Source organism: Pyxicephalus adspersus, chromosome Z, assembly GCF_032062135.1.
Source record: "Pyxicephalus adspersus chromosome Z, UCB_Pads_2.0, whole genome shotgun sequence".
Taxonomy (NCBI): Eukaryota; Metazoa; Chordata; class Amphibia; order Anura; family Pyxicephalidae; genus Pyxicephalus; species Pyxicephalus adspersus.
In genome coordinates, this window is record NC_092871.1 from 53,658,118 (window position 1) to 53,681,858 (window position 23,741).

General features: G+C 38.7%; 1 protein-coding gene across 3 annotated transcripts in view; it reads left to right on the top strand.

The window, feature by feature from the left end:
• Nucleotides 1-23,741, top strand: part of WDR31 (WD repeat domain 31) — a 34,383-nt gene that overhangs the window by 499 nt on the left and 10,143 nt on the right. Inside the window, exons 2-8 of one of the 3 annotated variants that reach the window (XM_072430087.1) lie at nucleotides 12,681-12,895; nucleotides 14,040-14,122; nucleotides 16,510-16,637; nucleotides 18,078-18,207; nucleotides 19,151-19,225; nucleotides 19,313-19,457; nucleotides 22,974-23,074. In XM_072430087.1, the coding sequence (XP_072286188.1) occupies nucleotides 16,549-16,637; nucleotides 18,078-18,207; nucleotides 19,151-19,225; nucleotides 19,313-19,457; nucleotides 22,974-23,074 (540 nt within the window). In that variant the 5' untranslated portion in view covers nucleotides 12,681-12,895; nucleotides 14,040-14,122; nucleotides 16,510-16,548. Of the gene's footprint in view, nucleotides 1-12,680; nucleotides 12,896-14,039; nucleotides 14,123-16,128; nucleotides 16,638-18,077; nucleotides 18,208-19,150; nucleotides 19,226-19,312; nucleotides 19,458-22,973; nucleotides 23,075-23,741 lie in introns of those variants that run through there. The other 2 variants (XM_072430086.1, XR_011923323.1) reach the window with 2 other exon arrangements.

Below are 23,741 nucleotides of genomic sequence, written 5' to 3' on the forward strand. Positions count from 1 at the left end.
TACCATAGTCATATGTCATTAATGTATTCTAAGGGGAAGTCAATTAACCTTACTGCATGTTTTTGGGATGTGGGAGAAAACCAGAGTACCCAGAGGAAACCCACGCAGACATGGGGAGAACCTGCAAACTCCATGCAGATAGTGTCCTATCCGAGATTCGGACCCCTGACCTAGCGCTGCAAAGGTACCAGTGCTACCTCTGAGCCACCGTGCTGCCCACAAATGTAATGTGGATCTTAATGGAGTAATAACATCTGTGCTCAGTGCTTTGGTACCTGATGTTCCGGCAGATCGTCTTTAAATGGACAGGGTTCACAGAGCCTTATCTCGTAGGCCCATGGATGGCCCTCCCAGGGATGTTAAATTTAGGTTTCACCACTACCGCACAAAGGAAGTGATTCTACAAGCGTCGCGTTCCCGGGACTCTCTTACTTACCACGATTTTTCCTATCGGGTTTGAGGATTTGTTGTAATCCACTATCCAAAAATGGTCTTTAAAACCATACTTGAAGATCCTTCAAGATAACAATGGGCAATATCGATGGCGTTTCCGGTTTAAATTATCCTTTACATATCACAATCGTCCATATTCAGTGGTTACTGCGGCTGATTTGCAGCAATGTCTCATGGACTTATCCTTATACCCTGTGGCGAATGATTCCCAAGCATCATGGAGATCACAAGTATCATCGGTACATGTGGGTTCGCAGGATCTTCCTGCTAAGAAACAATGTTCTTCAGAAAGGGCTTGTTCCAAGGCTTTGGGAGGTCTTCAATCACAATCCTTTCAGAAAATGGCGGATGGTTGATCTTTGATTCAGTTCAACTCACTTTATTGAGAGTTTCCTATTTTGAATATATGTTCCTCTCCCCTTTTTTTATATGTTTGCTGAGCTAAGTATACAGTTTTGCGTTATAAGTATGCATTTATTGTATCGTTTTCGCTAGTAATGTTTTGTGAATAATTCAATTCCCACAGTGGCATGGTCAGTGCCTTACAGTTACCTTTGTCCGAGGTGACACCTGCTCTCCCTCATTTTTGTTGACCTTGATTGTATTGGTTTCCCCCTTTTTTTAGGAACAAGGCTCAACCATGATGCACTACAGTGCTTCCCCTTCTATGGTTCTTTCATGCTTTTTGATTGAGATCTGGGTCTCATTGATCTTGTTGTTGATTTTTCTTTTTTTTTCTTTTTGTTGTCTATTGTATGTCTTTTTCTATTGTGTCCTTTTGCCAATTTTTTGAATGGCTATTCTTTATCTATTGAGAGTTTTGGATGGCATTGAAAGTCCTAACCTTGAATGTACAGGGAATGAATTCTCCTCTGAAGTGGTCTACTATATTTAATTACCTTAGATGCCATAAGATTAAACCCCCTAGCGTACTAATTCTATGCAAATTTCCATTTGTTTTGCATGGAAATATATTTTACATTGTAGGCTGTAATTCTTAGGCATAACTCACCGATATTTCATAAATTTATTAAGTTCAATAATAAATTTTAAATAAAAAAACACAAAATCTGTAAAAAAATATTAAAACATTTATTATAAGTGTACAGTAGCATATATAATATATAAATAATATAATTATATATATTATATGAATATTTCTTTGTATTGGACTTAATACAGCTATTTTGTATTGAATCCAATACAAAATTATTTGAAATTCCTGCCACTAAGTCCCAGCACCGCACCACCGCATGTACCGACATCACAGCTGGAGATCAGAGGAGCAGGACGTGTCCCCAGGACCTGTAGGGACCAGCGGGAAGCCGGGGGACAGAGATAGAACAAGGTAAGTGCGTTTTTTTTTAGTTTAAAGCACCCCCGAGTGTGACTCGGGAATATCGCTTTTTGCAAGTATAATCCACCCCGAGTCACACTCGGGATTATCACTAGGGGGTTTAATATCGCGTGTCTACAGGGGACTTATTTTTCTGCCTTCTGCGCGCTGAAATACTTACATGCCTCCTATACACAATTATCAAGGTAATGCCCCAGTTAAAAATGTGGTGTTTTGGTAGCGATACACAAAACAACACCTTTTATTTGTCATAAGCACATTTCTGATCCTCAAGGTTGTTATTCGTTACTGGTTGGCTCTATTCTTGACACCATGGTGACAATCTGTACTTACTATGCACCTAATACAAAACAGACATCCTCAAGGTACTGTCATTTTGTGTGGTGATTCCAGTATGGTTCTGAACCCAAAGTTGGATAAATCTAAGCCGGATGGTTCTGTTTCCAAACAGGAGATACTGCATTTCCATTCTATACTAAATATTTTAGATGTAATCAATGTTTGGAGAGAGCATCATCCTTTGGCAAGAGATTTTAAATTTTTTCACATCCACATAATTTCCATTCCCTTATAGACCATATTTTTATTTCACGGACCCTACTAACACAAGTAACAGATTTGCGTATTTTACTAGTAGCTTGGACGGATCATGATCCTGTCTTCTTGGTGTGCAATTAATTTTTTCCTGTACCTTTTCTAAAAATTGGTGTCTTAATGATTCATTATTATCGTATTCTCCAATTATGGCCGAAATACTTACGACAGACAGAAAAGCTTCTGTCCTTATCTCCCATATTTTTATGGTCACAAAGCAGACTATTGCACATGCATGGGAAGCCTCTACATAATTATTATTATTATTATTATGATTATTATTAATAAACAGGATTTATATAGCGCCAACATATTAAGTAGTGCTGTACATTAAATAGGGGTTGCAAATGACAGACTAATACAGACAGTGATACAGGAGGAGAGGACCCTGCCCCGAAGAGCTTACAATCTAGGAGGTGGGGGAAGTATCACACAATAGGAGGGGAGATATGGAATGGTGGGAAGTAGTGATAGTTTAAAAAAACAGAAGAAGATGGGTAGGCAAGTTTAAAAAAATGGGTTTTGAGTGCTCTTTTAAATAAGCAGAAAGTAGGAGCAAGCTGAATAGGACGAGGAAGACCATTCCGGGGAGTTGGGGCAGCTCTAGAGAAGTCTTGTAACCGTGTGTGTGATGAGGTTATGAGTGAGGAAGTTATTAGTAGGTCATTGGAGGAGCGGAGAGATCAGCTGGGGGAGTACTTTTTTTACCAGGTCAGAAATGTAAGTGGGACAATAACTGTGAAGGGACTTGAAGGCAAAGCACAGGAGCTTGAATTTGATTCCAAGGTGAAATGGAAGCCAATGGAGAGAACTACAAAGAGATGCAGCAGAAGAGCAGCGGCGGGAAGGATGGATGAGTCTGGCTGCAGCATTCATGATAGATTTTGGAGGAGAGAGTCGGGTTAGTGGAATACCAGAGAGGAGGATGTTATAGTAGTCCAGATGGGAGATGAATTGAATTTTATGGAAGTTAAAAATCTTATGCATGATACAATGAATAACGAAAAGATTACGGCCATTAATAATGACTCCCATGAAAAGTTTTTGGCCATATGGCAGCCCTTGCTAAACTATTATTTGCCATCCCCAAGAACTCTTTCCCTTTTACATGCATAAAAAGGTATTGTCATGTTATACTATAACTATCTCTTTCTTTTTTCTATTTCTTTGTTTCTTTTTTATTTTGTTTTTATATTCTCTTTTCTTTATTGGACGTTTCATTTACCATGGGTGTATATGGTATTTCACTTTTTATATACCTCGTTGTATTTTTTATTATGTCTTAACCACCTGGGCGTTACACTGATGTCTAGATTTCTGTTCCAAAAGCGTTACACTGTTTTTCATGAATTTTTTTTTTTAAATTGTAGACCTGTAACTTACAGAAATATGTCCGAACAGGGTTCTAGTAGATATCATGAATACAATCCAATACAAAATGAGAGTTTGAATTTACCAATTACATACTTTGTATTTATTTTGAATTATTTTGTATTGGATTGGATACAGGAGTTTGTATTGTTCAATCCAATACAAAATGTGTTTGAATGAGTTTCAATCTGAATTTCCCGCACACGCGCTAACGTCATCGTACGCGCCGACGTACAAGCTACGGAGGGAGAAGAAGCCGGCCGGCTTCTTCTTCCCGGAGAGGGCACCCGACGCTGGAGATCGACGCTGGAGGACGACGCTGGAGCACGACGCTGGAACACGACGCTAGATGATCGCAGCGGGACCGGGTAAGTGATCGATAAACCCGAACTTTTCTCACTGTATTTTCATACAATGAGAAAAGTTTGGGGTTATCGATAATTGTAATTATTTTAAACCCGAACCAAGGTCGGGGTTATCGCTCAGGTGGTTAAAGGAGTATTTGTATTGTTGATTTATGTTGATTTATAAATACTGCTGTGTAGTAACAGCTTTATGATTTTTCTTTTGTAAAACGTTGAAAGAACATTTTTATACTTGAAGTACTTTTCTTAATTTTAATATTGTTTGTATTTGTTTATGTGTTTTCAATAAAACACTTTTGTACCAGAAAAACACCATATATCTCTTGTTCAGTAGTGTATAGCCTTGGCAGCTCATGACAGACAACATGATCCACTTCTGATGCATGATCCACCTGTATTATTCTGACATCAGCCTTTTCATTATGTTTTCTGCTGCTGCAGAACTAAAAATCCAAGTATAGCCAGGTTAAGTTAAAATAGATCTCATATTGACATTAATTACCTTTCCTGATGCTAAAAAAACTACATATCACACTCATCTCCAGTCTTAATAGGTTTTCTCCTACTTAGGAGTTTAGGTCATGAAGTGTTGCAGAACTACAAATCCCAACAGAGGCAGACCAGACAATGCATGTCTCTCCCAAGACAAGTGCATATAGCTAGAAACTCCACTGTTTCCTGTATACAGCCAGCTTCTTCCAGGGGTCATTAGCAGCTACAGCAAGAAGGATGCATCATGCCTCATTACCTGGCTGTAGAACACAATAGGATGTAAAAAGATATTCAAGGACAACAGGAAGGTGTGTTTAAAAATGTAATTAGAAGCCTTCGATAGGGTTCAGTGGAAGTTGACAATCGAAAATCTGGCCATTGATAATTGCATTTTCAATACAGGGACTGTAGTACACTGTTTGGCCACTTGTTGTTTTGATGGCACTGTTCTGCAGAAACAGCTGTTAGGTCTGCTGCTGTCTGCTCCCTGTGAGCTGTGCCAGATGTCCACAGGTGCAGCGAAAGGAAGGCTGGCCTGTGTGTGGAGGTAAGTATAACTTTCAAAAGTCCGGATTTTCGAAAAACCAGCACTCCTTAGGTCCAGAGGTTGCCAGATTTTTGAATTTTAGCTGTATAGGTACGGTATTTAGATTTAAGATTACGTCTTCTACTCTACCCCTAAGTCAAGAGTGTTGGTGAACAGTTCCCAATCGGATATCTTTAACATAGCCAACAGCACCAGGCAGGGTTGCCCATTATTCACCCTCCTTTTTGCTCCAGTGATGGAACACTTAGCTGTAGTCATTAGGCAAAACCCCCCTATTCATGGGATCCAGGCACTCCACACTCAACATAAGGTGGCACTTTATGCTGATAATGTAGTATATGTTACTCAGCCCTTAATCTCTCTTTCCTCCTTATTTTATGAGTTCAACAGGTTTAGCCTTTTCTGTAATTTTAAAGCAAATCTTTCCAGGACTGAAACTTTGAATGTCAATCTACCTGCTGCCCTAGCTACCCAGATCCCCCGTAATTTCCCCTTCATTTGACGTCCTTCTCATATCACTTATCTGGGGTTAGCTATTGGCAATTCCGTCCGACCTATTCAAATTATACGCTCTCAATTACATTCCATTGCTTAAGAATCAAGTTAAGGATCTTGACCAGTGGAAAAACTACACTATTTCCTGGTTTGGCCAGATGAACGTTTTGAAAATGGATTCTCTACCCAAGCTTTTGTATGTATTCCAAGGTTCCCATTGCCCCCCTAAGTCCTTTTTCCATGCTCTCTGCTCACTCTCCATTAGTTTGATCTGGGGCGGTTGTAAACCAAGAATCAAACATATTTCGCTATGTAAGCATAAACAAGTTGGGGCATGGGTTTGCCCCACTTCAAATTGTACCACCTTGCTACCTTTCCCCTCCAGATAACTGAATGGCAGGGGACCTCTAATTTTAAACCTTCGGTTCAAGCCAAACAGGCCTTATCTCCATTGGACCTTAGAGCTTTAGCCTTGATACTTCCATCCTCCCTCAAACATTTTCCCCGATTCTCCTCTCACCTCCGCTGGGTTGAAGGTTTGGCACTCAGCAACCGTTTTGGCTTGTCTTCCCTGCCCTCTTCACTGATACTGTTACTCAATAATCCCCCCCAGGCTCCCTATAGAGCAGGGATGTCAAACTCTGGCCCGGGGGCCAAATTTGGACCGGCATGTGCTTTTTTTTGGCCCCAAAAAGAATTCTTAATATGAATTGCAGCTGGCCTGCCGCTACTGCAATTCATAGTAATGGCAGGCCAGCTGCAATTCATATTAAGCTGCTGTTCTACAGACGCAAGTACAATGCCACTGCTACAATTCCCAGCATCACTTGTGTCTCTAGACCGGCGGCCTCCCTGGCTATGCGTGGCCCTGCATTTTATAGATGCAATTTTATTTTAGTACCGGCATCACTCGTGTCCATTCAACAGTAGCCTATGCTTGGACCCCACAGAGTTCATACCGACAGGTAAACTCAATAATCAGAAATGATCAGGAATTATCATAGAGCTATTCCTATAATAATTGTTTTACTGTGCCAGAGAATGCAATGTGAAACCAAGGCCTGCCATTTGTAGAACACACAGTTGGTAATTTTGTGCCAGCTGGAGTTAGACCTGTTGACTCACGCTCTTGGCTGCTTGACAAACAGCTAGACAAATTTACTAAAAGCTCTGAAAGCTTTTGAAAAATTGTGCACATTATCAGAACTGCCATGCCATTTGGTCTCCATACTGTACAAAATGCTCATAAGTTGTCAGGATACAAATTTGCCCAAGTTTCTAGCAGACTGGCAGAGGGAGCTGGGTCAGGAAATAGTGAAGTCTGACTGGCTTTCTTCATTTGATCTGGCACACAAAACCTCTGTTTGTGGCTAGGAGAAAAAATATAAAATTTTGTTAAGAGGGTACAGAGACCCGGATTTCCTACACTGGGTGTTTCCATCTGTCCCAAACATTTGCTGGTGTTGTGGGGAGGGTGTCAGTACTTTTCTACACATATGGTGGGATGTTCAGACATGTACGAGGGGGTGCTGAGAAGTTCCTGGCTTTGCCCAGAAAGAAGACAGCCAGAGTTTTGAAAAACCACATTTATTCAACATATTCCCCCCTGAGACTGATGCACTTGGTACAGCGTAGTTGCAACTTTTCTAGACCGTTCAAATAAAAGTCCTTTGGTTGGGCCGCAAACCAGCTCTAAGCAGCATCTTTGACATCAGAAATGTCCTCAAAAAGTTGCCCTTTCAGGTGTTTCTTCAAATTCGGGAACAGATAATAGTCCAAAGGGGCCAGGTCAGGTGAGTAGAGGGGATGATGGACCAATTGGATACCCAGGGTGTTCAATTTGGCAGCCACAACATTGGACGTGTGCACAGTCCTCCAAAAAAAGAATCCCTTTGGTCAACTTTCCACAGCGTTTCCTCTTAATTGCCTCCTTCAGATGGTCCAGGAGGTTAGCATAATACTGTCCGGTGATACTAGAGCCCTGAGGGCTGAGGAACTTCTTCGGCCACCGGGACCCGCTGTGGCTCCATTCCTTTGACTGTTCCTTGGTTTCAGGATCATAGATGTGGAGCCAGGTTTCATCCTCAGTCACTAACCTAGCCAAAAAGTCCTGTGGAGCTTCAAAATGGGCCAAAACAGCTTTGGATGCTTCAACACGTTCCTTCTTCTGATCACTGTTCAAACATTTCTGCACCCACTTCGCTGAAAGCTTGCGCATGTCTAGGATAGTGGTGATAACAAACCCAACATGCTCTCGTGAGATGTCAAGTATCTGGGCTATCTTTTTTGTGGATATTCGCCGGTCCTCAGTATTTAGCTCATGGACAGCATCGCATGTTGCTGGGTCAGTTGGGGTTGGGGGGGCGCCCACTGCGGGGCTCATCTTCAGTGGTGAAATGGCCAGTCTTGAAACGAGATATTCAGGTTTTGACAGTGCTGTAGGAAGGACACTTCACTCCCAGTGTTTGTGACATCTCAGTGTGAATGTACCTTGCTAACTTTCTCTGGAGAAACAAAAACTTCATGACAGTCTGGGCCCTGTAACATATGAGAAAATTGTAATTTTAAATATTTTCGTTTTGTTTTATTTGTGATTTTTACTTTATTGAATTTCCAAGTATATTTCTTTGCTGAAAATTTTACATGTTTTCACTGTATCCATGGTATGCAAAAGTTTTTCAATAAAAATATTTTGAACCATAAAAATATAATTAGCATGTTGATAGTGGAGTGGGGGTGATAAGGTATAATTTTTCTGATCACAATTGTCTATTCACATATGCACACATTGGGCCTGATTTATTAAATCTTTCCAAGGCTGGAGAGGATACACTTTCATCAGTGAAGCTGGGTGATCCAGCAAACCTGGAATGGATCTGGTCCAGTATTGAAGACATTTGCTAGTAAACAGCAAAAAACTTGGTGAACCATTCCAGGTTTGCTGGATCACCCAGCTTCACTTATGAAAGTGTATCCTCTCCAGTCTTGGAGAGCTTTATTAAATCAGGTCCATTGGACCTGATTTATTAAAGCTCTCAAGACTGGATAAGAAATACTATAATAAGTAAACCTGGGTGATCCAGCAAATCTAGAATAGATCTGGTCCATGACTGAAAACATTTGCCAACTAATAGCAAATGATTTTTAATAAATCCATTCCAGGTTTACTGGATCACACAGGTTCTCCCATGATAGTCTATCTTCACCAGTCTTGAAGAGCTTTGATAAATCAGACCCAATGATGGGGACAGAGTTGTTATGTTTCTCACAATGGTTATTAAACAATTGAAGATCTTTATGTCCCATGACCAGATATTTTACTCTCAAAACATTTTTATATGCAATCTCTTTTTAGAATGGTTTTATTTTCTGCTGTACTCAATACAGACTTCACAGTTAATAGCTACAAGCTCAACTTTGTGCTAGCCACCTTTCTTATGCCAAGACAATATCCAAGACAATAGCAAGTCTTTTGCACCCCAATTACATGGAGGGCCCAAAAAACAGCAGGAAAGTGTCAGTAAGGACCAGAATTTTATCATTCCCCATATCCCTAAAGATACCCTTTGCTACCTGACAGATATTCTCTCTTTACCCAAAATATATAATAGCAAATACTGGAAGTGATATCACCCTGACCATATCTTTAGAAACTATTGGAGTGTTAAGGACATATAAGAAGCCATGATCTGACTTAGTCCTCCAGGCACATCCTCAGATACGTAAAATCACAAACATTCATTTAAAGTATCATCTGAATTTGCCAACATTAATGAATCCTTTACCACGTAAGCTTATGCACTATTCTTATGACAGCTACTACATGTCCTCTGTTTGTATTTCACCTGTGTATTTAGTTCATTCAAAAAGTAGAAAACATTTTCTATCATCTTGCTGTTAGACAAAATCCTTTTCCATTGAGCTATAATTTACATTGTGTGATTGTTGCTGTATCTGTACAATGTGAGCATGTGAGGCACTGCCCCTGATTCATCATTGAAATCCGCGATCGCTAGAAGCGCGAAAATACGCGCGACCGGCGATCGCGGATTACCGCGGTCCGGACTCGAGCGTGCGCGTACACTCGCCTCCTCACTGCCAGCCGGATTCCTGCTTGTATCAATTCTTTGTAATTTTTAAACAATGCAGTTTAATCACTTCATTTTAATAACATAATCAGTCCCTCAATTAATAAGGAAAAGCATTTGTGGGCACTCTACAAAATTTGATTGAACAGAAATCAATCAAGAGCTTTTCCTAAACCCCTCAGATTCTTTAACAATTTTTTTTCTGGAAAACCGGAGAGTATTTAATGACTTTCCACAAATAAACTACTTATTGCCAAAGCCCCAAGTTCATGACATAATGGGGTGAAAGGAAATAGAGGGGTTTCTGATTGTATCAAACCTAAAACACAAATGTATTACAATTAAACTTCATTGTTTAAAGGCCAAATAAACCTCTCTTCTTTTCTCTGTTTTTATATATTTTTTTTTTTGATTGCTCAATCAAATTCAAAAAGAGTAACTATGAGTTATGCTGTGGCATGATTTTTGTTTTGCTCTCGTTTGTGTATACTGCTTTTTATGCAGGGTTAGAGTTAGTCACAAAAAAACTGTATTTAGGAATTTTTTTACTTATTATTTATTTATTTGTAGTTTGTAAGTATCTAATATATATACTATGGATGACATGATGTAAAGCAGATTTAAACCCCTTTCAGCTGCAGTATGTTTTGTTACTACATTACTACAGAAGTTTGAGTGCAGGAGAATGGTTTTTCAAACTTGTCTTGCATACCATTTGATGCCATTATTCTCTTGGAGCAGTTATGTACACTTGCTAGACAGGACTTTCCCAACCTTCTGACCATAGAGATTTAATTGAACTCCTGAAAGCATAACATTTGTGGTCAATGTAAAATGTTTCTCACATTGGTGGCAAATAGAAAAAATTACTTCCTTACAATGCCACCTTTACAGACATTGAACCTGGAACTTGCAGGTACCATCAGATGGGAGAACAGTCTGCCACATTTCAAGGAACCCCTTTTCACTCCTAAAAATGGCTATGCTAGACATTACTCATTATTTTTCAGTCAAGTAGCCCCTCACAGGGTCCCTTACTTCTCCCTTACTCTGTTGATGGTAATAGTGGGCTTGTGGCTCAATAACTTTCCTTTTCTGGCACATCATATATGTTCTAAAAATTTTAATTACTTTTGGTGACAATTTTGTGTAAATTTCCCCAGTCATAAAGTTTTGTGCAATTAAGAATGTGCAGAATCCAGTAAGTCTTTGTAACCAACCGGACTTCAGTTATTTATTGACAAAATAATTATTATTATCATTAGGATTGTTAACATTTTTCATTCCCATTTTATTACTAAGAAATAAAGTACTTTTTTATTGACTGATAGTACACACTTTTTTTTTCCTGACAAACCAAACCAGTTTTCAGCAGCTGTACATTACCAATGTAATCTACCATTGCCATTTCCAGTCATTGCACACTTCCTATAGATATATAGATAGATATATAGATGGGTTGGCAAATGGCTTGCAATTATGTTGCAGCTTTCAATCATAATGAACTGCAACTAACTTCCCACTGTCATTTCTTTAGAAATGGATAAGGAAAGTTAGAAATATTCCACTGGTTGCTAACCAGTGTGTGTACTGAAAGGATCTGCAGGTTTCTTGGCTCTATTCCTCTGTGATTTCTCACTATCCCAGCGTCCCTCAGTACATCAGAACAGGCGCCTGGGAAGAATGGGTCAACGACGCATACACTCATATGGTATCAAGCAATCTTCAACTTTATTATAACAAACATTAGTTTATATACCATAACAATATGCCATTGCGCATGCTCATTTAGAATGAATGGAAATTCACTAAAGTATATGTATCCTAAAAGATTATTTAGCAACATAATTTCAGACACATACAAAACACCTTGTTATTATTAAACAATCGACATTATCTGAGTTTAGCAGAATTAACAAGGACACTCATCTTGGCAGAACATCAGGTTTATACATATATAGTATAAACAACCAAGGAATACATTCAGTTCTCACAACTAAGCTCTCATAAATAAAAACTGAAACAAAATGGAGTGTCTCAGGCAACAAAATGGAGTGTCTCAGGCAACAAAATGGAGTGTCTCAGACCCTTTCATGTACCAGTGTACTTTGAGTGACATGATGTAAAGGGGGCTTCAGCTGAAGTGTGTTTTGTAACTACATTACTACACAGTTTGAGGTAAGTAGGTTTTGCAGTTTTCTTGTTTCACATTTGATGTCATTGTCCTTTTGTAGTGAGTATGTACATCAGCTGAACCCCATTTTTCCAACCTTATTTCCCTAGAACAACATTTCTCAACCATTTTAACAAAAAAGAAAAACCTTTGAAAACATGTTCAAGACATCAGGGAACCCCTGCTATAATTTCTATATCCACAGTTTATATTATATTAGGTACATTATCCAAAAAAAAACCATTTAATTAGAGATCAGTGCAGAAAATGCTTCAAATGCATAGGTGGGCAGTAGTAGAAAAATGCTTTCCTTTACAATGGGGGTCAGAGTGTCACCCATAAAGACAGGTCTAATGAACATTGATGGATGATAATTGTCTTCGAAAAATTATTGTGATCTAAAGGCATAATACTTTTTGTTATCAATGCAAAGATTTTTTTATTGTCAAATGTTTGCACTTTTTTTATGTCAATAAGTGTAATAAAAATATTGAAATACAAATGAACATTGATGTCATGCCATTAGTTTTGTCAAGTGGACCCAAAACTATCCTGAAGAATAGCTCAAGGAACTTGATTTATATGTCATAATTCTGTTTGTCATTCTTGTCACCCAATACCACGGGTGTGTGTATATATATATATATTCAGAACACATTTACCTGTTACCTATTACCAGTCCCACATGGCTGCCCCTGGAAATCATACAACACCCATAACTGAAGCCTATTCTTGACCTTTACAGCTGCCCCCCTACATTGTCCTACTTCAAGACTGAAGGTGGATCACATGACTTTCTGATAGCGCACTCCCTGTGGGGCGGAACCAATGCGCAGGAGCTCAGTTGGGATAGTTTTCCATGTCACACCCGAGGATGGTAACCGGTGCCGCGTTGCTAAAGAGAAGAAAAGAAGACGGTGGAGGATGGGCGAACTCTGGGGGCACTGCGTGTTGTGCGGGGTAACTCTATTCATTTCAGGGCTGGCACCTCAGCCCCTTATTATTACTGCCGCAGGCTATGTACCATTATCATTATAGTTTTCATCGTCATCCCATCAATCACTTGTGCATGCTGTTCTTATAATATCTGCTAGTAATAATCTGCAGTATACATGTGTGGAATGGCAATGCTGGTCGTGTTTTTGTATCATTGCATTCTGCATGTTGCTCATAGAGTGATGATGATAATACAAATCAAACTAATAATTATTCACTTCTGTATTACATGTTCTGAAGACTCCTGGGTGATATAACATCTAATTATATTTGAGCAATTTAGTTATATATATTTCATGTATATAGTGGCAGACATCGCCAACAGTGGCTCCGGTGCAGATCTGTGGCCCCAGGGCCTCCCCAGCGAACTGGCCTGAGGCCCCTTGTTGGCTGAAGAGTCTCTGGGGCCCTTCTGTAGTGGCACCCATTGCACCTCCCTCTGTCCCCTCCTGTTTATGTATAGAGAGATGGAGAGATGAAAGAGAGGGAGAGGGAGAGAGAGAGGGAGATGGAGAGATGAAAAAGATGGAGAAAGAGAGAGATGGAGAGAGAGGGAGATGGAGAGAGGCTATGCTAAAAATGGCTGTGCTAAACATTACTCATTATATTTCAGTCTGAGCCACACATTTAATATGAAATGGGTTTTCAAGAACAACAACAGAAGAATTAAATCCCATTTATAATTTCCCTCTCCTCCACCTTTCTAAATACAATTTTGGAGATCCCCAAGCACTGAAACACAGTGCATTTTATAGTTTCTGCTCAATACTAGCATTGGGACAGGGGGCTTTTAGCCATTTCAATAAAAAAAATAACACAAATAGCCCCTCACAGGGTCCCTTACTTCTCCATTACTCTGTTGATGGTAATGGTGGGCTTGTGGCTCAATAACTTTCCTTTTCTGGCACATCAAATATGTTCTAAAAATTTAAATTACTTTTGGTGACAATTTTGTGTAAATTTCCCCAGTCATAAAGTTTTGTGCAATTAAGGATGTGCAGAATCCAGTAAGTCTTTGTAACCAATCAGACTTCAGTTATTTATTGACAAAATAATTATTATTATCATTAGGATTGTTAACATTTTTCATTCCCATTTTATTACTAAGAAGTTTGAGAACTTTGAGTGACATGATGTAAAGGGGGCTTAAGCGGAAGTATGTTTTGTAACTACATTACTACACAGTTTGAGGTAAGTAGGTTTTGCAGTTTTCTTGTTTCACATTTGATGTCATTGTCCTTTTGTAGTGAATATGTGCATCAGCTGAACAGAGAGAGAGAGATGGAGAGAGAAGAGGGGATGGAGATGAAAAAAATTGAGGGAGAGAGCACAGAGGAAAAATCTCTGTAGCTGTTCCAAGTAGTAGTCAAATAAAGGGGCCATGGAGTTTTAAAATGTATCAATTCTATCCAAAATCTAAAAAAAAATATATATATTTTGGTTGAACATTAAATTCAGATATTGCTAATGTATTGCCAGTGTAATCCATGAATAATAATATGATTTATAGAAAAAAATACTAAAAGCATTTATGTGTTTGTTAGTTTTATTATAACTGTTGTGTTCCTATTTGCCAAATATTGATATAAATCAGATATATATGTATTGACAAATTATTGGATATTCTGAATACATTTAATATGGTAAATATATATATTTAGAAAAGTAATATGCAACAAACTATATACATAGTTCTCCCCAGAGCTTTTTAGCCGGTTGCTCCGCCCGGCTGATTTGAATACCCCGCCCAGCTCTCGGCAGCTCTCATCCTCGGATGCACGGATCTCAGGCTGCTGTGTGCTCTGTGTCATCCGTTCAGAGGATTGCATACAGCTCAGCCTTCATGTGAAGGAGACACAGGCAGCCCCGCCCCCATCTCATAGCACGAGCTCTGCCTGTGAAATGTATCCAGTGTGTGTAAAGTATCCATGTCATTCTGCATCCTCACAGCTCTGTATACAAACCTCCATATCTCCTAATATGTATGTCACAATCACCTGTAATTTTCAGGGTGTACAGGGGACCCTCATAGATAATAGTTATTACAATTTCGCCCCCCCAGCTTTAAAGAATTTCAAGGTATGGGGGGTCACAAATGTAAAAAGTTATGAAAAATGAACTTTGGGGTTGCTGTTTCAGAGGAAAGTGCAACTAGGAGTCCTAAATTGAAAGTGCAAATTGGGAACCCTGGAGCCACTAACATAGCAAAGAGCATTGGGGTGGGGCCCCTAAATATATACCTACTTGTCAAACTACTGTCTTCTTCTCTTCTGTTTACACCAATTTCTCTAAGAGTGGGGGTACAAAACTGAAAATATAGGTGCAAGTGGCGGGCACATTCTCCCCTTACAACTAAATTTGCCGTGTGTTGCCACACCACCTTTTTTTACCACCCGCCTACAGCTTCCTACCACCCGGCTGAAAAAAATTTCTGGGGAGAACACTGTATATATATATATATATATATATATATATCAGTTTCAGATGGAGTGACACTTTAATCAGTCGCTTCTTTTTAATTATGTTTACATAATTATCATCAGGCCATTCTGAGTATTCCCCCCCCCCCATATGAAGGTTAAAAGACTAACATGCTTCTTATAAGTGTCATGTCAATCAGACTGATGCTGCGGAGTGCTGATCCTAATAAGATTTGGCTGGCTGGCCCCCTTAGCTACATAGTGCTGACCATCGCAAATGGTGAGCAAAAACAGCTCTCTTAATGAAATGTCTTTTTTTCTTTCCCGATTGGTTGGTTGTGCATCTAGTTCAGAGCCTGTTTAATCAGATTTCATTACAGAGATCTCTTTGGGATCCTGGAAAAGTATTAAATGGGTTTATTTATATGCACGGTAATCTTCTAAGACTCTAAAGTGGATTGTAACAAATCCATTCCTAATGAGTTGTGGTGTTTTTTACGTCCATCTTATATCCCTGAAATGTTGTCCATCCTATAGAATTTGAATGCTTTCTGTACATATGGTTGTTCTGAAAAGCTTTTCTGTATTTTTGAGGATCATTAGTGGCTAGGATTATACACAAACTTGCATCTTGTTTTGATAGTGTGAAATACTATTTGTCTGTGTTGACTGATAACAGATACCTTCAACAACCCAGAAAGTTTATATTGTAAATCATGTGACCCCCCCCCCCCCCCCCCCTCCCACACACACAAGCACATTCTTTCAATTGGGACCCTGGAAAAGGTAGATTATAGGGTCTGGCCAAATTTGCCATACCCTAAAACTAGCCCTGTGAACAGTTGTACATAAACAGGTTGTTTGTGGTGGGATTCAGGCTGCCTAAACATCTTCACTGCTTTCAGTGAATAACCTGTAATAGTACTTGAGCTGGCGGTTTTTCTAAAACTATCTACGTCTTGCATTATTCCTTTAATTATTATTTCTGGAGCTGACCAGTGTAAGCATTGTTAGTGACAGGTGAGACATGTAATGGAAATGAAGCTTCATGGCTTATGTGATAGCTGAAAAGTACAGATATAAGTATACTAATAGTATATTGTTATGCTTCTGCTTTGTCTGTAGTTGAATTCTGATCTAACTTTTCTTTGCTGATAGGGCTCAGCACTGAATTCCTGACGTCCGGTCAGTACTTTAATGGTCCTCTTGACTAATGCGTTTTTCTTCTGTCCTGGAAATATGGGAAAATTCCAGAGTAAAGTCAAGCGTAATAGCTCAAAATACAGGTAAACTGCTCACTATCCAAGATAAAATTCAAAACAATGGAAGGGTGTGCAGGTTACATTCACAACTTTTTATGCAGTACAGTTTAAGTGGGGAGTACATTCCATTAGTTTACTTTACATTACTTTACATTTACATAGAAGAATTTTACATCTTCCAAATGTAACAATCCAGATTTTTTTATTGCTCCATACTGCAGAACATTAGTAAAAGGTATAGATTAATGACACTTTGTAAATGCTTACTGAAGCACTAAATATAAACTATTACATAGAAATAATTATGTACTAGTTTTGGAATTTGTAACTGGCCACGTTTTACAATTCACTGCCTATTTTAATCTTTGATGAAAAAAAGCAATTTTTTAATCTTACTCAATAGCTCTGGATTAAAGTTACAAACACCCAATTGCATTCGTTGGTGCAAAGACTCCTTCTCATCACTCGTTGAGCCTGAGTTATAAAAGCTCTCCAAGCCTGAAGAGGATACACTTTTATCAGTGAAGCAGGGTGATCCAGCAAACCTGGAAAGGGTCAGATCTAGGACTGAGATTGTTTGCTAGTAAATAGCAAATTACTTTGAATAAATCCATTCCAGGTTTGCTGAATCACCCAGCTTCACTGATGAAAGTGTATCCTTTTCAGGCTTGGAGAGCTTTATTAAATCAGGCCCTATGTATTTGTCTACTGGCAACGTTTTAAACAAACAGAGTGAGCCATAAGTAAGTCAACTTCTGTGGTATTCATTGTGAATCTTGGTAAACCAGGGAATAACATACTTAAGGTCCTAGGATGACAACACTCACAGACTGTACTTTATTTTTAAAGGAACCATATTGCCACCCTGGGTAGTTTTCCTGATTTAAGCTGAAAGCATTACCTTTTCTACATTTTCAATACATAAAGAGTGTATTGCAAATCACAAAAAATGGCTGGAAAAACTGATAAATGATGTATCATTTCACCCCATTTTGTCACAGCATTTCTTACAAGATCAACAGGTGTTTTCTGTACCTGAGTAAAAAAAATCAAAACCAATTGTAGCCACCACATTTAGAGACTGGAAAGCTACAATCTAATATATTTTTGTTTTTGGATTTTAAAAGAAAAGTCAAATAAAACTGATCCCCAAAATTAGAGTTTTTAGTTAGGCATGGCATGTTTAAGAATACAGAATGATGCAAGGATGGTTGTAGATGGAGAGGGTCTTCATTGTCTAAACTCTCCTCTCATCATGCTTTACACACATGGCAGTCGTTATTTATTAAGGATGACAAGATTTCTTTGGATTTTTAAATACAATAAGTATCCCCTTGTAAAATTTTCACTAACAACTGTAAAGGTTTGGATCATCAGCTCACCAGGACAAATTGATGGGGTAAATGGATCTAGCTTTTCCCAACAAACAGAAAAAAAAAATGGTTTGCATTTTTTTTTGTTCAGGGCTGACCACCATGTGGATGAGCATCCCCTATCCCAGCCAATCCAACAGCCAACCCGAGCTCACAATGACGCCGTTACTTACATCTCGGCTCTGAAATCTGATCTGTGCGTATCAGGAGGGAAGGACAAGGTTAGTTTGAATTGCATGACCACAGTCCTGTGGATACATTACCTGCACTGTGATATAGGCTGCTCTGTAATTAAAGCACAGGGGTTTAGGTTTCTGCTTGACTACAAGATTGCCGGGATTTCGCACTTTTGCTAAACTGGTTGAATCTGGCATGCTGCTGCATGGCAGGCAGATTTTTTAAGCCTAACTTATGGCTTACTTCATCATTTCACCCCTATCCCCCCGAAGACCCCTCAATGTATTTTCTTTCTTTTTTTTTTTGGTATTTTTACTTATGTTGAGGCCATTTCCTTCTTTGGTTGCTCTCTGCATCTGTGAAGAGGTTCCTCTAGGTTCCTGAACCTTTAGTCTTTATATGTCCTCAGTCTTTGGGGTAAATGATGCTGGGTGTCTTGTGCTCTTGTGGTCAAAATATTTACTTTGCCAACACTAAAGAGGAGTATTTCAACCAGAACTATGTGATTGTTTCCCATTTGAAAGATCCCAGTTAGGCCAAACCAAATTACAACACTACATTTTTTTAACCACTAGCATAAGCATCCATTATCTTTCTATATATGAGCATTCATTATGTTAGCTCTGCACAGGTAAACAGACTGGGAGAAGAATAGACAGCCAATCAGCGTTTTGTTGATTTCTACAATGCACCTGTTCATATAGAAGGGAGGAGCAGAAAAAAATTACCTCATTAGCATGCTGCATTCCATTTATTCTCCATATACAGGTTAGAAGCCAGTTTCAGACTAGATAATGTATACTAAGAGGCTCTGGAAGATGTCAGCATATACGGCGTTATATAAACAGTCAAAAACTATCATATAGATAAATAACACTACACATTTCTTGACCGGTAATGCAGAAATTAAAGTAACAGGTAAAAACCTGCATGTTTAGAGATTTTATAGAATAATAATTACAAAAATCCTTTTATTATCTGGCCTAGGCTGTTGTTGTGTCGAATTGGAGAACTGGAACAGCTCTGAAAAGATTTGTGGGACATGATCGAGAGATTTCCAAGGTAAATATTTGTGTGATGTCATGTATTTGTGTAAATTTAAACTGCATACTTTACCAGACCTTAATAAAATCTGTCATCACTCTATAGATTACCTGTGTGTTTGGGTCAAATCGGTTCTTCAGCGCCTCACGGGACAAGACGGTTCTGATGTGGGATCTGCACTGCAAAGCCGGCAGTACTCAGAAGTTCCATGGTCATCATTTAATAGTGACAGGACTGGCAGTAAGTCCTGGTGAGGCTGAATTTTTTGATAATATTCTTACTAAGAGGATAAAAAAGATTTCCGTTATTTTACTTAATTGAAAATGTAAAATATTGATAAGTGAAAAGTACACAAGTGGGCTGGAGCAGCCAATACTGGGTGGGAACAGATCCAAGAATAATGGTGAGAATTAAAAAGAATAAAGAAGACAGAAAGATAGTTAATCCAGTAGGTGACACCAAGGAGACCTTTAAAAAAGCAAATCTGTCATTATATTGTTCTAAAACTCTCAGTAACCTTTCCATAAAGATGTAGAAATATATTTACCCTCACATTGCTTGTGTCAAGTGGGGTCATGAAAGACTGATACTGCCACACCAAATCAGCTCTAACATGCCTTGTTGCAAATTCTTCAGTATGTTGTTGCTGATCCCACAGTACAGTGTTCATAGTATTACTCTCAAGATTTAGCAGAATAACATCAGAATCATTTAAAAAGCATTTCACACTACACATAGCATCGTCATAAATGACTAAGACATTATGACAGAGAAGAATAGAACAAAAGATGTAACAAAAAGATCAAATTGGCAAAACTTCAAAATGAAAGACAGATTGGAAAGGAAAGTTAGGCAAACCCCCCAATTTTTTTTATCTGGGGATAAAGACAAGGCAGATTTACTAAACACTTTTTTTTAGCTCTGTGTACACAAAGGCACAAACAAAAATGGCAGAGCTCATGTCCAAATTCATAAAAGCAATGTCACTGCCTTAAATGAGTCACAGTGGCTCAGAATTGATGTGATAGAGAAACAGCTGGGAAAAAATTAAGGTTGACAAAGCACCAGGACCTGATGGATTACATCCACGTGTCCCAAAGAGCTGAGCTCGGTATTTTCAAAGCCATTATTTTTAATTTTTAGAGATTCTTTAGTCACTGACATGGTACCGATGGATTGGCGTAAGGCCAATGTGGTTCCTATCTTCAAAAAGGGAGCAAAGTCATTACCAGGTAACTACAGACTGGTTAGTTTAACGCCCATAGTTGGAAAGGTCTTAGAAAGTTTGATGACCACATGGAGGAGCATGGCTTCAAGAAAGACAAAAGTTGTCAAACAAATTTACCCTTTTTTTAGAGGAAGTAAGTAAACAGGTAGACAGTGGAATAGCAGTTGATATAGTGTGCTTGGACTTTGCTAAAGGATTTGACACTGTACCCCACAGACGGTTAATATGCAAGTTAGGGTCGATAGGTTTAGAAACGTCAATCTGTAAATGGATAGAGTCCATAGATCCAGAGAATTGTAATTATTGATTCATACTCTGAACGGTCTAAGCTTATTAGTGATGTACCCTAGGGTTCTGTGTTGGGACCTTTACTGTTTAACATCTTTATAAATTATATAGAGTTTGGGATTAAAAGTACCATTTCTGTGTTTCTAGATGACACTAAACTAAGTAATGGAATTAAGTCCATACAGGATGTCTATAATCTACAAGCAGACCTGGATGTACTGTTTGGTTGGGCAACCAAGTGGCAAATGACATTAAATTTGGATAAATGTAAAGTTATACACTTGGGAGCTAACAACATGCATGCTTCATACTGTATAGGGGGAATACATTTGGGGGAGTCAGAAATGGAAAAGGATCTGGGGGTTCTGGTAGATTATAGACCTAATAACAGCATGCAGTGCCAAGCTGCAATATCTGAAGCTAGCAAAGTACTTTCTTGTATTAAAAGAGGAATAGACTGCAGAGATGGAGACATAATCCTGCCCCTGTACAAAACATTGGTCAGACCACATCTGGAATATGCAGTCCAGTTTTAGGGCACCAGTTCACAAAAAGGACATTGTTGAATTGGAGAGAGTGTACAGAAGGGCAACTAAACTAATAAAAAGAATGGAGGAGCTCAGCTATGAGGACAGATTAGCTGAACTGAATCTATTCTCCCTTGAGAAGAGATATTTAAGGGGGGATATGATCATCCTGTATAAATATATAAACGGTCCATATAGAGAACTCTCTTCCCCATTATTCACTTTAAGATCATTATAAAGAACAAGAGGGCACTCTTTGCGTCTAGAGGAAAAGAAGTTTAAGCTCCAGCTTTAAGTCTGTGAAAATGTGGAGTCAGCTCCCTCAGGAAGGAGTTTCAGCAACTACTATAGATTGCTTTAAGAAAAAGCTAGATGTTTTTTTTGGAAGCACAGAATATAACTGGGTATTAAGGCTTTAAAGTAAAAATAACAGATACTGTTGATCCAGGGAACATCCGATTACTTCATTGAGTCAGGAAGGAGTTTCTTCCCCCTGTTAAAGCAAATTGTTTCAGGGTTATTTTGCCTTCCTATGTAATAACTATGTCTTATAGGGTTTTATATCTGGGATATGTTTATTTCCCCAGTGGTTGAACTTGATGGACCTATGTCTTTTTTTTTCAACCTAACCTACTATGTACCGTGTTTCCCCGAAAATAAGACACCCCTCGAAAGTAAGCCCTAGCAGGATTTTTGGCTGTTTTCGAGCAAGCTTGAAATATAAGCCCTCCCCCGAAAGTAAGCCCTGTTGGCTTCTTTGGAGGGTGTGGTCACGTGGTACACAGAGGGATACCAAGACAAAGGAGGGAGCAGAGAGAGAGAGCAGGAGATTTCAAAAGCACTGGAGCAAGGGGTGAAGAAATCGCAGGGTTAATTAACCTACAGTACTCTGGTGTGACACTAGCACTAAGAGGTTGGTGGATTCTCTTTTCAAAAGGTCCTTGCTGGTATTTTATTCATTAGCAGCAATGCATATTTATTAATTGATTTTTTTTTTTTGCTTTTACTCAGATTTAACATGTAACTCTATGAGTCACATGTTAATTGTCAGCACATTTTCTTGTTATGTTGCACTTGTTTGCTTATGAAGCTGTGTTTTTTTTTCATGACTCATTTATGTCAATTCCTATTCATGACTTCTTGTATATAACAGAAGATATCTATGATTTTGACAGGTCACAGGTAACACAGAGGTATCTTTCTATAGTAGTATTGGTTGCAGGTTTTGGTAAATACAGATTTTTGTACATGAATAAATATAGATTTTTTTGTGAGAAAAATAAGACATCCCCTGAAAATAAGCCCTAATGAGATTTTCAGAGATAAAATAAATATAAGACACTGTCTTATTTTCGGGGAAACATGGTATGTAACATTTTCTGGCTCAGGACAAAAAAATGTAATTTCCTATTGACATATCAGTTAAGCTAAGAGGGCAGTGTGCCCTGCAAGCTCTCTGATGTCATTTTTCCAGACATGCACTATGCATTGGTTGTTCATGATGGGAATTTTCTATAATTGGAAGATAGCCTCAAATATAATGTCTTCAGAATTTATAAAAAGTTCTATTGTGCTAGTAAAAGCAACCATAAATCTCAGACATAATACAGCTATCGGTTGGCACCAGTAATGCTTCTAGTGGAGTTCATGCAGGGGATCTGAAATCTAGTTCAGGACAGACAAAGTCTCCTCTGTCTGATAGAATCTTCTTTGTTGATTTTAGATTGCACCCAGTTACTGACAGGCTCCAGAGACAATACACTGTGTAAATGGGATGTGGAAACAGGCCAATGCTTGCTCAAGGCTGCTGTGTCTAGAAACCTGGTAAGAAGAAATCTGTCCATGTTAAAAGTGGTATATAATATAGACTTGTATACATTTTCATTTTATTTTAACATAGCCAGAACTAACAAATAATACAAAAAAACTTGTTTTCCCAGTAAAATAAAAAATAATTATTCAGCCAACAGGTGGAACCTTTTTGCATATGTTTGCCAAACTAGCCTTACCTGCTATGGTAAAAACTGCTGAGCTGAGGAGTTTAAGCAGAACAATATACAAACTAAAACTAAATAGTTTTTTTAGTTGGAGAGAGAAAAATCAATCTATAAAGGGATAGATAACTGGCTTAAAGACCACATCCAGAGAGTAGTGATTAATGATTCATACTCTGAATGGTCTAAGATTATCAGTGGTGTATCCCAGGGTTCAGTGTTGGGTACCATTTCTGTGTTTGCAGATGACGCCAAATTATGTAATGGAATTAAGTCCATACAAGATGGCTATAATCTTCAAGCACACCTGGATGTACTGTTTGATTGGGCAGCAAAGTGGCAGGTTTTTTTTTAAATCATTTTCTATTTGCTAGCCAAGTTTCGAATCCTGGACCAGATCCATTCCAGGTTCGCTGGATCATCAAGCTTCACTGATACAAGTGTATTCTCTCCAGCCTTAGAGAGCTTTCATAAATCAGGGCCATAATTCTGCCCCT